We start from the raw sequence: 16,655 nt of genomic DNA on the forward strand, positions 1-16,655 counted from the left end.
TTCAATTGCTCATCTTACTGTTGCTGTGTTAGCCTCCCGTGCATCTGCCTGCTGTTACTGTTCAGTTGCAACCTGGTATCATGACAAAGTGTGAAATAGACACGCCCGTCCACTACAGCAAAACGTGACATAGCCACGCTTTGGCCTGTCTAGGCATGAAAGGTACACATTTTGCACAAGTTACACGTTTTTTTGGTCGTGGACAAAAATGAAACCTACTGCATGCTTGGAGCCGTGTGATTTACAGGAAAATAAAACTTTTTGCAAAAACAGATGGTTCACGGCTACACAGAAATGTACGTGCGTGTAACTTTCACGCTTAGAAAACGTGTAACTTTCACTCCTAGACAGCCCAAAGCATAGTGGACTGGCGTGTCTATTTCACGCTTTGCCATGATACTGGGTTGTCAGTCCTTCCTGTCATGACAACTTCCTGTACAGTTTATTTCTCAGAGCAGTGTAAAGAAAGTTGTCCATCGTGACAATTCTCAAGGTGTTTCTTCATCAGTGGTCGATTTTTTTTTTTGTGTCACCTGTGAACTGTTGATGACGGACCCTAATAGACTGGATCTGAAACTTGCTGCTTCAAGAGAGAGATCCTGTGTGCGGTTATCTTGTAACCTCTGCAACAGTTATTCATCCTGCTTCAGGTCAACACCCTCAGAAGAAGTGTAAATATACTCTATAATCTTCACTAACAGTCTCATTGCACGTGTAGAATAAGAATTTCTACGACTTTAAGCCCTTTAATGGCTAAAAAGATACCTTGGAGAGTTTGGCCTCTTTATGTGGAGTTCTTCAAGTTAACAAGTTGGAGTTTTGTATTTTCTGAGTCAGTATAAACCCAAAACTAAAATGTCAGCGAGCTCCTCTTGTTTCTGTCTTTGTCTGCCCCCCCCTCCCCGACGTCTTATTGAGAATGCGGAGACCGTCTGGGCGTTGATGTGGCTTTGATGGCACTCGTGCCTCGAAGACGAGGCCATTCAATCTGGGCAACCCTGAGATTCAATGAAAGTTTGTGCATCGTAAATTTCTGTATGGCGCAGAGGAGGGCAGGGTTTTTATTGAGGACTCTCTTCGATGGTGTCTGGAGCTTCAGCCGCAGCACAGAGACCTCATTTATACTGCCTCCTCCGAAGAAAGAAAAGGAGAAAGTAGTAGGGAGGAGACGTAGATCAAAGGGAGAGCTGTGTTGGTGCTGCTGTGGCACTTTGTGCTTTGTCTGAGGGGACTTCCAGGGGGGGGCTGTAGATTTGTTTCCGCCTTAACGGATTCATCTGAAGTGGGCACAGTTTATTACACTGACAACGGCACTAATATTAAAATGATCAAGGTGCTTGTTTTCACCATTTTCAAATAAAGGGATGCCTGTGCTAAATGCAGGAAAACCATTAAAATGTTTATTTTCATACAAGATATGGGAGTTTGCAGGTTCTACGATAACCCTTCCAAAGGAAAAGTTGTCTTCCTTCATCGTTTTGAGAAAATAATGCAATTTTGAAAAGATAGTATCATCTCTGCAAGCAGTTTTCTGGAAATGTTATGCTGATGATTTTGAAATGATCTGAATTAGATGCAATGACCAAAACGAAAGAGACACTTACCAGTTTTCACTTAAAGTAGAGCATTGTCATGTTTACATCTCCTGATTATTTTGAATTTCAGCAGGCAAACAGCTGAAAACATAACACGTTGGTATATTTCAAACGTATTAAGGGCTCCACTCTTAACCACAGTAATTTAAGCCTTTCATATTTGTTTTTCAAGTGTAAAGTACAAATTAGAGTGCAGCACGTTGACTTTCCATTATGTCTTTATCAATTGTTTGTTTTGGTTTGACAATAAGCAAAAGGATTAAAGGATTTGAATGCGGTCGTATCTGAGGTTTAGCAGCAGCACACGACTGCATCTTCTCACACACTCTAATCTAAATGCTGCTGTGGGCAGACGCGGCTGTGACAGTGACCGAACCTTGCCTCCGTCCCTGATGAAACTCCGACACAAAGCTGCTCCAAGAACCATAAAAACAATAACCGCTTCTAATTAGCCCACACTAATGACTTAATAATCAGGAGATAATTGCACCACTTTGACTAGTCACAATTTATTCATAACAGTGTATTAGCAGTGCCTGTGTGTTGGGCACTTTTACCTCTACGGGGGGGACACAATGTCCCCACAATGTTTGAAGGTGAAAAGTGTGTGAAAATGAGGACGTTGCGCTGGTCTTCACTTGGTTGTAAAGTGTTGCATATAAAAATATATAATCAGAAACAATGAACAAAAGGTTTTTTGACGTATACAATTAGTTTTTTTGTCTTTTGTTATAATACTGTTTTGTTTTTTTAAGCCCGAAAGCCAACAATCAACTCAAAATATATTAAAGAGAAATTTCAGTACTTTTGGACTTGGACCCTATTTTCCCATCACTTTCAAACTAAGAAACAAATGGGAACAATAACGGTCCAGTATTGAGTAAAAAAATGTTTCGGCCGCAAAACTGGCTGCAATGTAATACTTTTGGGTAATTGTGCCCGTCAAGGTATATCCACTAAAAGTGCTTGTGTTTGCCACTGACAGGCTTCGATTCTCAATATAAATGTCTAAAATCATTATGGAAAGAATCCCAAACCAGAAACAAAAGTCTCGCTGAACACAGAAACTTTAGCTAATAGCATCACCGCCGCTCTGCAGCAGTTCTCTCCACTCTTGGAACAGCATTTTTTTTTGGAGGGAAAAAGCACTTTTCTTTGGCTGGCAGTAGTCACCCTGGTGAAAATGGCGACTGCAGACTTGATGGTATACACGCAACAGCTTATGGAAAGAAGTGTTAGCATGCATTTATAGTACAACTAGCCGTAACCTCAGTGCATCCCTATCAAACTATCAAAGTCTACGGAAGCTGCACAGTGCCGGCAAAATGTGCTGCAGGACATTTTGTTGGCACTATTTCAAAAGGCAAAAACAAACCATTTTCTTTTCATTTTGAGAACATTAAGTAATGCTTTCTACACTGCAACACAACAAACTCTTTCTGGCACTCCTATATACAACCACCATTGTCTTCCCACAACAATACACCTCTTTCAAGATTTCAAACCAAGATTTGTTTCAGGTTAGTGATCCTTGGGTTGTCAGACATCTATATTAAGAATCTGTGCCTGTCAGTGCCAAAACCAAGCAGGTTTAGGGGACATTCAGTGATGGTGCGAAATTTCCCCCAAAGGATTAAACTACATCCTGTTCAGCATCTGCTAGTTGAAGTGCTCTCTCAGTGCTGGACCAATTTCAAAACTTGTCCCCAATAGACACTTGGTGGGGATGATGGGAAAATATGGCCGTGGTTGAGAAATGCCAACGTTTTTTTTTCCTGAACACATCAGTACATATGCGCCTCCAAATTCTCTGAAACATACTTGTGACAAACATTTAGTTTCAAGAACTTTTATTGAAATTAGTTTCATTAAAAAGTTAAGCATTCTACAAATTGATTCACAAGGTGATTGATACTGAAAGCAGATTGAAATTTTACAACATGTTTTTTCACAGAAGACATTTCATAGTGACAAAAAAACCAGTAAAACACCTTTTATAAGCCGGATGGTGTCATTCCCACATTCATAGACTGCTCGTGTCAATAATTATTATCCTGTTCTGGGGTAACGGCACAATGTCAGGTTATGTAAGGTTAACTGCTCCCATTTGCAGTCATTTTCAAAGCCCTAACTGTGTGCTGAGACTAATACAACCTTGCACGTCTGTGTCTTTGTAAATTCAGTGGCCGCACTGCATCTTGTGTACGATCCACGCTCCTCACTGCGTCTCTTATCTAGCACATTGGGCCCGCAGGCTTGTGTATTCACACGTCAATCACTGCCAGTGCGAAGACCTTGATAGTGCGCTGCCATTGGCCTCCGAGGGGCCCCGCCATCAATCCCAGATGAAGATGAAGTTAATAGTAAATCTATCGGCCTGTGACACTGACATGTGACAGCCGCGGGCACAGAAACAGAGATGGAGTCTCTGAAAAGACTGACGACACTGCGACATGTTCCTATTTTAGTTCTTGTTGTTTAGCCCAACTGGCTTTTAATTGAACTAATCAGCAGGTCAAAATAGATGTGGCTTTCACATTGTTTGTGAGCTGAAGATTGTTGGCTGGTTAATGTGAGAAAAGGGACTCTTATTATATTTAGTGGCACTCTCCAGTCAGAGTTTTAAATTAGCTTCACTGCCAAGCAATGCTGAAGTTCTGTTCGCTGTATCTTTGCAGACATTAAGTTTTTTTCACCCGCAATGTCGCCAGTTTCTTCATTTCTACAGTAGTGTGCTTTTATTATGAAAAAGTAATGTCTCTCTTTTGTTTTGTAACACACGCAGAATGGCTACTAAACAAAAGTAATTTAAAGGCTTTGTTCTCTCCTTCCACACTGCAGTGCGAGGCCGGTCTTTTCAAAATTAGACCTCCGAGAGCTTTTTCAAACAGCTTAAGTTTTGAAAGTGGTGACTTAAAGTGAATGTAATACCCAAACAGGGAGGAAAAAGATGGCTCTTTTCAAACTCATCCGCATTAGTGTGGACATGAGTATTCTCTCACTGCTATTTTTCCTCCCCATCCTCGAAGGTTTTCATCTGAATCTCCCTCCTCCTCCTCCTCCTCCTCCTCTCTTCTTTTTTTCTCCTCTCTCAGTTGGCATGTTTCGCCTCATTTGCGCTCCAACACATCGCCTCTCCTTCTCAAATTCACTCTCATTTTCTCTTTACCCTTATCTTGCTCTCTGTGTTTATCTATCTGTTTTACCCGATCTTATCGCTCGCTGACTTTATCAGCCCCCCCCCGCCCCACTTTCTTTCATCTTTCATTCTTGGATTCTCACTCCCCCCCCCCCCCCCCCTCCACCCTCGTCTACTCTTCCATCCCATTGATGGATGATGTGGTACTGCGTCGAGGGCCTCAATCAGGAGGAAGATGGGGGGCGGGTGGGGGGGGAGTGGGGTTCCACCGGGGAGAGCAATCTCAAAGCCAATTCCACTGATAGCCATCACGGGGTGTTGCTACATGACGTTGCGGCTATCACCTGTGGAACGAAGGGGAAAACAGTGCGGCCTTCCAAGAGTTGCTGCTTCCAGGAGGCGCTTCGTTCCAACTGTAGGACAGAGTGGGGAGAAACTTTTTGCTGTTGTTGTTATCGAACAAATCAATTGAAAAATGTATTAGTTTGGAGTTTGGCCATGTTGGCTCCTGGCAGCCACGCAGGGCCAGCGGAGGGCTGATTGAAAGAGCACTCAGTGATGCAGGATTGGAGAAGGGAATGGATTGCAGGAGACGCATTGTTGCTGTTCGATGGTGCCTCATTTTACTCTCCGAGTGCTTTTTTTTTTTTTTTTTTTTTGGCAACGGGTTCACCGGTGGCCAGAGCGCTATCTTGTGTGATTATTAGCATTTGAAATACAAACGCAGGTTTTTCCGGTAAATGAGAGAATAAATGAGAACTGCTTCTCCGCCCTCGCATGTTTACCTGTGGCAAACACGCAGCTCCGGTTTTTACCTCGGAACCACTTGTCATTATTTGCTGACGTGCTGAAAGGAGTTATAATGTTTAACCTGCCTGAAGGATAAGATTTGCACAGGCAGTAATTTAAATTGGGTAATCCGCAGTCCTACGTTATTTACAATTCCTGTTTTCTGATTGTACTGTTGTCATGGTATCTGACTTCCTGCCATGGAAGTTCCGACTGAATCCCCCCCAACAAAAGAGATGGCAGGATTTTTGGTAAAGAGCAGCCTATGTAAGGGCGAGTTTCATCGTCTTGTGGTGGAAAAGCTAAACCTGGAGTTCAGATTTTGTGGAATTTTACTATTTTTACTGCAGGGTGAAACAAATTCATGAGAGGGTTTTGTTTTGTCTCTTGCTGTGTCCCTGTTCAGGGGCTAAATTGTCTGAAGTCCTATTTCAAAGGCTCCTTCAAATGCAGCCAGAAATGCAGCCTGAATTTCCCTGAAAAGGTAGGACTCAACCGGTGTATCTTTGCAATCTCAGTCAATTCTGGGTCAGCAAATCTTTTGAAACACCAACGTGGAGAAAGTTAAGAGAACATATATTTCTGATCGTGGCCGACTAAACGTTGGATAATACCAACGACGGGCGTTCCAGACCTTTGCTGTCACGGTAACAATAATAAACACGTGGTTAATGTTGTCGCAGTTAGGTCTACGAAAATATTATGGTTGGGGTTACAATAAGTAAGTAGCTTTCGTAAGTAGCTCATGTAAGTTGTGTAAGTTACATACGTACGTGACGCTTTTAAAAACAGTACGAAAATTTCACCTGACTTAAATGTTTGCTTTTCTACGGCAATCACCGCAACCACTAGAAGTTGCAATTAATGTAGCGTTTTATTAGCAGGTGCAGTTGGCCCAGTGAAATCATTGGACCCCTAAGAGCCCTTATAGATTTAACATACGGGTGATTATAAGCACCTATTCAATAGTCTGATAACAGCTGCAGATGTGTGAAGAGATGCGAGGTCAATATCAGTGACTCTACCAACCCATTCACCACCTGGACCCTGCACTCCCTTACATTTCAACCTCATTACACAAAAGGTCAGAATCGGGTGTGTCCACATGGGAGGTGTAGAAGTTGAACATGATCACTAATTTGTGTGGAAGTAAATCAGGAAAATTTTACCTCATTGATCCTGTACAATTTGAGCAAACAACATCCAGACAAAAACAAAACAGTGATCATCAGTCACTCGTGCATTTCCAATGTGAACTTAACACATGAAATCAACTGTAGGATCTAAATAATGAGGCAGAAATTCCACCATTAGGTTTATGCATGATGCTCATCGAAGGAGAGATAAATTAAAGATCTAATGTGTTGCACTGTTGTTCAAATTCAAATGGTTATCCTATTTTTAAAGGGAACATAACAGCACAACCTGTCAGTTTGTTGGCCTTTTGTGAGCAAATGAAAGGTGATAAATTTGAGAGTTTGAAGGTGAGGTCGTCTCTTTTTGGAGGGTTCGGTTTGTCTTACGGAGGTTTCAGCCTCTCTGAAGACATCAAAGAGTCGTAGACTAATACGTTTATATCAACAGTTTCTAATTATTGTGTTCTCAGTATGGAATCGTATCAGCTGCAAACCATCGCAGGATGCGTTGCGTCGTTCTTCATTAAGAATTTAAGTTGAAACGACTGAAGATTATTCCCCCCCCCCCCTCTTTAGTCTCTTATGTATTTTGTGCCTCCTAATTGTGTTTATTTATGAGCTTCTCCACAAGCTATGATAAAAATAGGAAGGCAGAAAAACATCCTCCCACTTTAACACTGCCTTTGGCAATGTACTCTTCTTCTTGCAGGTAACTGTCCAAATACTTAACATTGGATCCCAGAATAACTCGCAGTGTCTGGGAGATTTTCAAACGTACATTTTACATTGAACCAATATGAGAAGTGGGATTCGGTGTGTGGTATGCAAAGAGTCAGACTCCTTGTAATATTTTCCCCAGAGACGTCTATATTTGCTTTAGCCTCGGGTGGTGGCTTGATGTATATCGATGCAGACGCTCAATAATAGGCCGAGAGCTCTACATTATTGACAAGGGCGACTCCCGGCTCTCTGAGGATGATGGAGGGGTGTGACAGGCAGAGAGAAATAGTAGGATAAAGAAATGGGAATGGATACCGATAAGAAGATCCCCCCCCCTCCCCTGTTTCTCTGCTGTAGCGCACAGCTGGGCCAAATAAATCTGGAGAATAAAGGAGGGAACCAAAGTCACAAATGTTATTTACAAGACAGACGTTTGTCTCCTGCGCTCGCACACCAACAAACAGCCAAGGAAACCGAGTAAACGCACATATGACACCCACACAGGCTGCGTATACACGATCAGCACACAGAGAAGTAGGTAAACACACGCAAGCACGATCAAGCTTAAAGGGTGGTGACAGCGGAGGCGATGCTGGCTTGAGTACAGATCAATTTAGTCCTTAATGCAGCAAATGTGGAGGGAGAGAAAACAAAACAAAAAGGGAAACAGAGAGAGAGGAGGAAGGAAAAGATTAAGGTGGAGAGAGTTTCGGACAAGGGGGAACTGGGGTATATGTGTGATGAATTGTGTCCAAATCTCTCACAACATCAGACAAGCAAGAGGAGAAAACCAAAAAAAGAAAGACTCCAGACCAAATGAAACACCTCTCAGAGCCTTCAGCGGTCATTGACAATTCAAGCAACAGGAAGTGCTGCCACGTTAGAATCGAAGTACGTGATCTCCCTGCTGTTCATGTCATGTGGCTAATTAGGAAATCTCTAGTGGTCCTTTTTCTTGAAGGGTCACTGAGTTTGTGTTCCCTGTGTTTTATTTTCTGACTCCATGTCTGCAGGAGATGAACAGCAATCGCATATTGAGCGTAGGTCAACGATGTTGTCGACGCCGCTCCGAATCGTACACCCAGTCAAAGTGGCGATGCGTGTGGAAATAGACTTCTGGCATACGAACAAGCTTTGTCTTGTGTTTACGTACATACGGCATCAGCCACCGTGCGTCCCAGGAAGATGGATTGTTTGACGCAGAATATATTCCATCACGCTGAACGGATAACTTTCTACGTGGAGACGTCGTTATCTTCCGAGAAATGTCCACTCACAAAACTGCAAATGCTGCATCAGCCGGCCGTTGACATAAATTCTTATCTTGAATGCTGTAAACACGATCCCACTCAAAGGCATGAATACTGATGAAAGGCAATCTGTCCGGGCTGCAAACTGTCACTCTGCACGTGCTGCCGCGTTAAGTCGTATAGGGCTGGAGAGGGAATAGATTCTGAGGCGGACAGACAGATGGATGGTCTTTATTGCCCCAGCATGGGGGAAACGTGTATTCACAGTCTGCACATGTTCCTGCCTCACAGGAAATGGAAAACCTACAGAGGACCCAAAGCACATAATGCAGACATATAGCTAGATACACACAAGAAATACTCATGCTCTCGACTCATAGGAAGGTGCGTGAGCTCACCGCAGACGTCAACAGTAGAAAGTGGGGAGCAACAATAAGGGCTTCACGTTTACGGGTTGGAATGAAGTCTCGGTTGGCATTATTAGCCACGTTTACGTGGAGCCTAATTTTCCCATTGGCGATGTGTGGAAAGTTCAAACGGAATAAAAAAAAATGCTCCATAAACACCTCAGTTCGAAAAAATGGCTCCAAACTGAGTGAAATTTCGATCGGTTGTAGAGGGCCGGTCAAATCTTTCCATTACCATATACATACATACATTTCATACCACGTAAATGCTGATTTTAATCAGATTTGGATGATGTGCCAGTCAAAAATGAGTTTATTGAAGTGGCAGACCATTGTCATCACATAGTTTTAGGCATTGAGAAATAGTTTTGAACCTTTGAAGCTCCTGGTGTTGGCGGTGACCGTACAGGACGTTGTTCTGTCTGCTGTTTCAGGTCTGTTGTAGGGAAAATTAAGAGATTGGTAAATAGATCAACGGTTGGCATGCATATGGAGCACGAACTGGCTGACACAATTACAGTATGTTACATGGAAAGCTAACATTTTGTCCTGAGAGTGGTGACCGAGAGATGTTTATTGGATATTCATCTTCTGAGGAGTGTCAATGTGCTCAACAAATTCTGTCTATTAGACTTGAAAAGGTGTAAAGCTTCTTGATTTCATGACATAGTCTGTTTGAAACTTCCCCTCAATGGGTCGTTGTAGCCAGAACAACTAATCCCTGGGAACAGCATGTTGTGCATAGATAATAAAAGATGAGTCAATGCGTAAAAATGTCGTAGCATCCAATAAAATTAACTCTGAAACCCGTTAGTGTTCTGTTTGTTTAAATCAAATGGAAATCAATAGTCAATAGTTGTTGACACACAGTAAGTTATTCGATTGAAGGACAAACATCAATAGACCTGCCACTTGTGTTGTGTTTGTCATAGTGACTGAAGCGTATTATTGAACTGTTGTGACGGTGATGGCTGCCATCTGAATCATGTCATCATCTATTTGTCATTTTAGTCTAACAGCAAGTTATTTGAAATTTTATACCACTTGACTTGAGACACCTTCAGGTTGAACTGAAGTGACAGACGAGGAGGGACGTAGGCGACGAGAACGAATGAGAGTGATCGAGGAAAAAGTGTTAATGCTTTTCAGGTGGCAAAATCGAGTGAGGGTAAGAAAAAAAAAATGAGCGATGGCAGACAGGGTGGGGAAATAACACAGAGAATCTGGACAAACAGGGTGATCAGCATGGAGACTCAACAAGGGTGAGGATTTTGAGAAGATGGAAATAATTAAGTGAAGGAAAGAAAACAGGAGAGGAGGAAGTGGAGAAGGGGACAGCAGAGGAGAGGACAGAAGAGAGGCAAGGAGGGACACCTGGGTGTTCAAAGGCCTCTGTCCTGGTCAGAGCTGTCCTGAATTATTCATGACTGCTCGCCTCACTGTGCTGGCTGCAGTGCACTGCTCACTGCAGAGCATAAAAGAGAAAAAGAAACTGCAAACAGTACAGCTATACACTGTTCGCATTTACTTTTTTTGTAGGGTTTTTTGAGCCAAGTGTGACCGCACTTTTTCAGGGAGATGAAGAATCATGGTGTATTTCTACCCTAAATTTAGTCTTCCAGTCAGAATTATGTCAAATCAAAACACTATGGAAATTAGACGCAGTGAGCTGCCAAGATAACCATATGTCTCACCCAGTCAGCATGGATTCATATGAAGCACTGGTACTAAAGACACTTTTGGATATTCTGGACCACACTTGACTGGACGTGATCTTTGAATTGGAACCTTACGAGTCTGCCAGAACAGAAATACAGCCAAGAACAGATTGGGATGTTTAGTTCTTTTCTCTGTGGCCCTGAAACGGTCAAAACTAGAAAGGAACTTAGACAGCGCCGACCTCTGCCAAGCTACATTGTCCACTCTTCTTTGATGTGCAAGGTTTGTGGGGCAACCGCTACATATTTCTGGATATATTTGCAATTGTGCCAATATTTTACAAGTTCTGGTTCTCTTCTGTGACCAAATGCTCCACAGTAGAAAACTGGCATTCGGGAACACCAGGACAAATCCTGGTGGGCAGCTTCTGTCCTGAGGACTTTCTTTTTCTCATCGAGCTATCGTGCATTTATAGTTACCTGAACCTCGACAACGGCATGCATTGTGGCTGTTCGGAGAACACTCTTACAAGTGAAAAAAAAACTCCTTTAATGGAGTGTTATTATTCTATTATGATACTGCTGTCAGTTATTTCATTATAAGATGTTATCAATTCAGGACCATATTTCAAGTATCTTACATGAACTGAGCTTCCGGAAATCCATTTTTCTACATTATCTCCACAGAGAAAGAAAGTGTGAAATGGAGAGGCGGAGATACGGACTGAAGCACAACATTACTTTTCCGCTATTATGCATCCTCAGCGATTATAGATTTGAAGTAGCCGGCGGGAGAAATCACTCAGTGTATGCCGTACAATTCAGTGAAGAGGGACCACATGAATCTGTGGGTACCTCCGATAGAAACCAATCTCTGTCTGAGAACCTGTATTTAAAAAATCACTCTGCTGAGAAATTTAAAGTAGGGGAACCATATGTCTCATTTCTTACATTCAATTTCCGTCATCAAAGTTTCGGAAATTGCGTTTAAATAATGTCTGTGGGCCTCCGAAAGGCCTGCTGGTTTCCAATTGGGGATAATTCACTAATCACAACATGTCCAGCGTTCACCCCCTCGTTGCCACAACATTGTCAGAATTTTAATATGTTTTACACAGCAGGGGGGGGGAGATTACATGGAGGAGGCTTGCAAACCGTCCTCAGTTACTTTGGGATTTCAAGGGGTCCTGATCTCCATTTGCTCATCAGAACCTAAGGGATCAAAAGAGAGCAGAAAACAAAAAATATCTTTGCGGGAGAAGAGCACATGGGCAGATAGCTGGCTTCTCTCTCTCTTTCCTTTTCCACTGTCATATCGACGCCTCTTATCTTTTAGACAATCCAGCGGGTGACCTCATATAATATATATATAATGACTGGAAGGAAAGTGAAAGGTCAGGCTTGGTAGTTGTGTTTGAATCAAAGCAACCCCTGAGCCAGTCTCCTCTCACCGAATCTCCTCTTATCATTGCCGGTTAATATCCTTTGGTCTGTTGTGTTCTGGTACACAGACTGAGACGATAGGAGCATCTGTAACACTGCTGCAATACCTTTGACTGACTGGCAAGTTGCTGCACTGCATTCCCCTGTACATAGAGAAACTTTGGCGAAAATGGGCAAAGACTTTCGGATACCCTGAATTTGAATCAGGGGACTGACTTGTAACAAACACACTGTCTAGCCTCTGAGTTGCAGTTGTGCTAATTTAAGATAACATGCCATGCCTGCTGCTGCCTTAAAATAACTCTCTATACTTAACCGAATTTAGCTTCGTATGCATTTGGTGTTTTGCTGTAGTTAAATGAGCTCAGCTTCCAGAGAGAGACACTAAAATTACCCTTTGGGCCCCTTTTTGAAAAAGTAAACAAGAGTAAGAACAAAATATTGACGCGTTAATTTTAAATCACTGAAAGAAGCCATTTAAACCTAGGCTAATCAAGATACTTGGTCAAGGTTATAAATATGTCGATTTTTACCTTTGAGAATCAAGCAAGGAAGTCCAGGGGGTTGAAATTGAAACAATAAAACAGAACACAAATTACATTATCCTGCTGTGAAACAGAAATAATTCTCAGCCACCCACTTCTTGGCTTTCCGGTCCGTTTGCTTTGGCTGCTGTGATTCACTGAACTCGTGTAGTATAACAATACTTATGTTTCAGAAGCACAACCAGAGGGATTGTGGACCCCAAAAAATAAGGTGCAAACGACTTGAACTGTGGTGCGATGGTACTTGGGTTCTCTAACATGACAGCATGATGAAAATGCACGTGAAGACAATCATAGCTCCCCACCCCCCTCCTCACTGGATTTGGCTTCCTGTAACTTCCTTTTGTTACACAAAACGTAAAAAATAAAAGTGTACGTGGCTTCTTTTTGCGTCATCTCCGTGATGAAATCAAAACTTTTCACATCCCAGTGGTCACAAAAACACGTGTAACTCAGGTACTGATGTTAGTCAAGCAATGCAACCTGGAATACTTACTCAGGAAGGTTATTGCTTCCACCAGCTCCATTTACATTGCTGTGCTGCACTCCGTTTGTACGCAACTGGAACAGTCTCTGGACTTTTCAATCGCACCTTGTATATGTATGTATGGACGATGCACCCCATGTTTGCCTTTGGCTTAGTTTAAAATGCTAATGCTGAAGTCAAGTATCGACCAATATCACTGCATTAAAATAGATTAGAGGAGATTAAGGCAGCTGCTCAACGAGAGAGACCGTTTAATATGTCTAATATGGTCTGTGTACAGTGTTCAGGGTTTGTATCTGGAAATCTGTCTTTCCTGAAACCGTCAGGCATGTGTATGATATTAAGTTTAATTTTTCCCCACACAGCCATCTTGCCATATATCGCAGGTGGTTGTTATCAAACTGCAGGTGTCAGAAATAAAATGGCAGGTGTTGGACACACTGCAATTCATGTTCAATATTCTGCACTGTATTGGCAGGAAATACACAAAGACGACATTGTGAAGAGTGTCGGTTTGAACAGAAGCACTGAACTGGCTCATCCTTGATGTTTGTAGAAAAACATTTGAAAACATAAATACAAATTTGATTTCAATCCTCATTTATTTATTTTGAATTTAAAAACTGTTTTCAGTACTTTACCTGATCCAGTTATTTGCCTTATTCCCCTCTTTTAATGCCTTTATTTATTATCATGTAACTATTTGGATCTATAGCAGCTAGCACACTAACATGAAAAGCAGATAAATATCATGAATCACTTTTAGAATGCATGGAAATGCATAATTGATCTTGGAAACAATAAATATGATTTAACATTCCTGCTTATATTCAGGTTTTATTCAGTTAGAAGGCATGCGATAAAAAAGTCCTGGTAAAAACATTCTCTGAGCTTAAAATATTTTATCCCAAATATTTAACATTTGTGATGAATTTGATCAGTTGGTGCAAAGTGTGGTTTGTTGAATACACAAGTAGTAAGGTAACTGTCGTGACTCATGTTTTGACCCAATGTAGAAAGATGCCAACATAATACGTTGTCGTTCCCATAACGGCATTAACAACGTGATTGTATGTAAACTCACATCAGAGATTTTGAATCAACAGAATATGGATGCAGATGGATATATAGGAAGGTATAATATAGGACAGACTATGAACTAAAACTTACTGTGTCATTGTCTTCGCAGGATGGCATGGGCAACCTCAGAATAACGGAGAAGGGCCTGAAACTGGAGGGGGACTCCGAGTTCCTCCAGCCCCTCTATGCCAAAGAAATCCAGTCCAAACCAGTAAGTAACTCACACAAAGACACACTTTACATGCCACATACACAGCTGTTCACGCTTTAATCCCTTTCAGAGATGGAAGCAACGTTGATGGCATTAAAATTACGGTATCAGGGAGCTGCCCGCCATTGCAGTGAAAATGAGATAACAAGACCATAACCAAACCGTTGAGATTGAACAATTTGAGTAATTTCCCGTATTGTGTCTTGGCATGTGTGAATATGGCCATAAGGTACATTAATGTGAAAGTCAACGGTGATTGAAAGACAAAACTCCTTCCAAACAATGCCTGTGATTAGAGCACAGATGCTTAAGTGTCCTTTACTTAGCTGTTGTGATTGGGAAGTACACTGTATGTAAAATTGTCCATTGTCAATGCGCCCTATTCTTTAGGACTTGAGAGAGACATTCGATTGACGGAAATAGTTAAATGTCAAATGAGGCTTTAGATAAACACACATTAGAATTTAACGTCAGATTGTTCGAAAGGTAGACAGTCTAATGTTTGTAATGTAAGATTTTCTGGGCCAACTAGCTCATTCTGCTACCATCACAATCCAACATTGGATAAGTGGCCAAAGATGGATGCTTGGATGGACCTTTGAGAAAAAAACAACATGCCCTTTCTACACGTGAGCTGCACATGTACAATGTCACCTACCTCACAATTGAAGCTACTTTAGTCCTCAAACAATCGTCTTTACATCAGCAATTAGTGTCACATCGCACTCGCATATAACATTTCCCAAATTAATGCGAGACTGCCTGTTACCTCATTTTAAGAGTAAATTACTTTCTAGCCAATAATGTTATTTGTTTCATAATTTTAGCTACGACAGCAAAACATATACTGAGTTGCGCAACACTGGTCTACCGGCAATATGGTGTGAGGGAGTGCAGTGGTGTGAAGTGTCTAATGATTGTAAGTGCGATGGTGTGAATTAGAGTGCTGAGGCATCACACAGAGGAAAAAGCATGTGAGAAAAACCCATTGAGAGTCAAACTGGCACAAGTGTTACCACCTTAACTGCATTTACAACTATTGATCTCAAAGTGTAAAAATTTTGCTCGAACAAATCTAAAATTCCGCTTGTCGACGATTTCTAAAACCACCCCTTACAGAGATCCTTTTGAAGGAAACACGACTGTACATGTTCTCACAAGGGCAGCTGGAAACCATCCATCTTTTTATTTCCATATATATTTTGGGCAGGTTACAGTGTTAGCAGGCTAAGCCAAGTAGTCCAAGTGTACTGTTCTCCATCCACTCCTCCTGGGGGATCCTGGAGCATTCTCGGGTCAGGCAGGATATGCAGCCCTTTCTGGTGTTCTCTGGGTCTGGCATTGAATCTCCTCTAAGTCTGATGTGTCCACACAAAAAAACTCCACAGGGAGCAATGCTTGTAGTCCGAGTTTGGCCCTGATGTACCAGTCTTTGCCTCAATCGCCAGGCCCCGAATACCCAACCAATGAAGCTCATTCCAGCTATTTGTTTGGTATCCCATTCTTTGTCATTCCCCAAAGACTGGGACCGTGAAGCTGAAATATACAACAACCAGGGTCTTTTGAAAAACCCTGCCTATGTTAGATGCACGTCTTTGTTCATAATCAATCAGCTACAGATTTATTCTACGTCACATTATAACAAGACAGGACATCAAATATTGTGATGACAACTACATTCCCATTGAGTCCACCGTCACAGCAACTGCAACAGTGGTCGATTATTCGGGGGTGTTAGAATGACCTATATTTACAGCAACCTCTAGTGGTCACAGGAATTATGATGCAAGTAATAGAGAAGCTCAGGTGATGAAATAGAAAGAGTGGAAAAAAAAATCCAAAAAGGAAGGTAGATTGAGATTGGTTGGATTGATCAATCAAAGGACTTTCACCCAGGTGACCGTTGTTTGTTGGTTGGTACTAGATTGAATCAGCTGCTCTAAACTGTACACTGATGTGATTGGTTGAAGTGTATACTACTGTAACTCTAATCCCTTTCTACAGAAGCCAGAACGTAAAAGCCATTTACAAACAGAGCTTCCCTCCCGCTGTTCCAATCTAGCACCAACCCTGTTTGTCGCTTGTAAAACCAAATGTTTACTTTGACTTATTTTAATCGAATATGTATTTAACATGTGACACATACGCATTGTAACGTACTACATATGCATAACATAAGTCACCTTGTGTACGTA

At 41.8% G+C, this 16,655-nt stretch overlaps 1 protein-coding gene across 4 annotated transcripts in view; it reads left to right on the forward strand.

The window, feature by feature from the left end:
• Positions 1-16,655, forward strand: part of sgcd (sarcoglycan, delta (dystrophin-associated glycoprotein)) — a 241,637-nt gene that overhangs the window by 140,861 nt on the left and 84,121 nt on the right. For all 4 annotated transcript variants that reach the window (XM_069145968.1, XM_069145969.1, XM_069145967.1 and 1 more), the window contains one exon: positions 14,359-14,460. In XM_069145968.1, the coding sequence (XP_069002069.1) occupies positions 14,359-14,460 (102 nt within the window). The remainder of the gene's footprint in view (positions 1-14,358; positions 14,461-16,655) is intronic.

This window comes from Embiotoca jacksoni, unplaced genomic scaffold, assembly GCF_022577435.1.
Source record: "Embiotoca jacksoni isolate LCO1_2020_lvr unplaced genomic scaffold, fEmbJac1.0.p SCAF_13, whole genome shotgun sequence".
Taxonomy (NCBI): Eukaryota; Metazoa; Chordata; class Actinopteri; family Embiotocidae; genus Embiotoca; species Embiotoca jacksoni.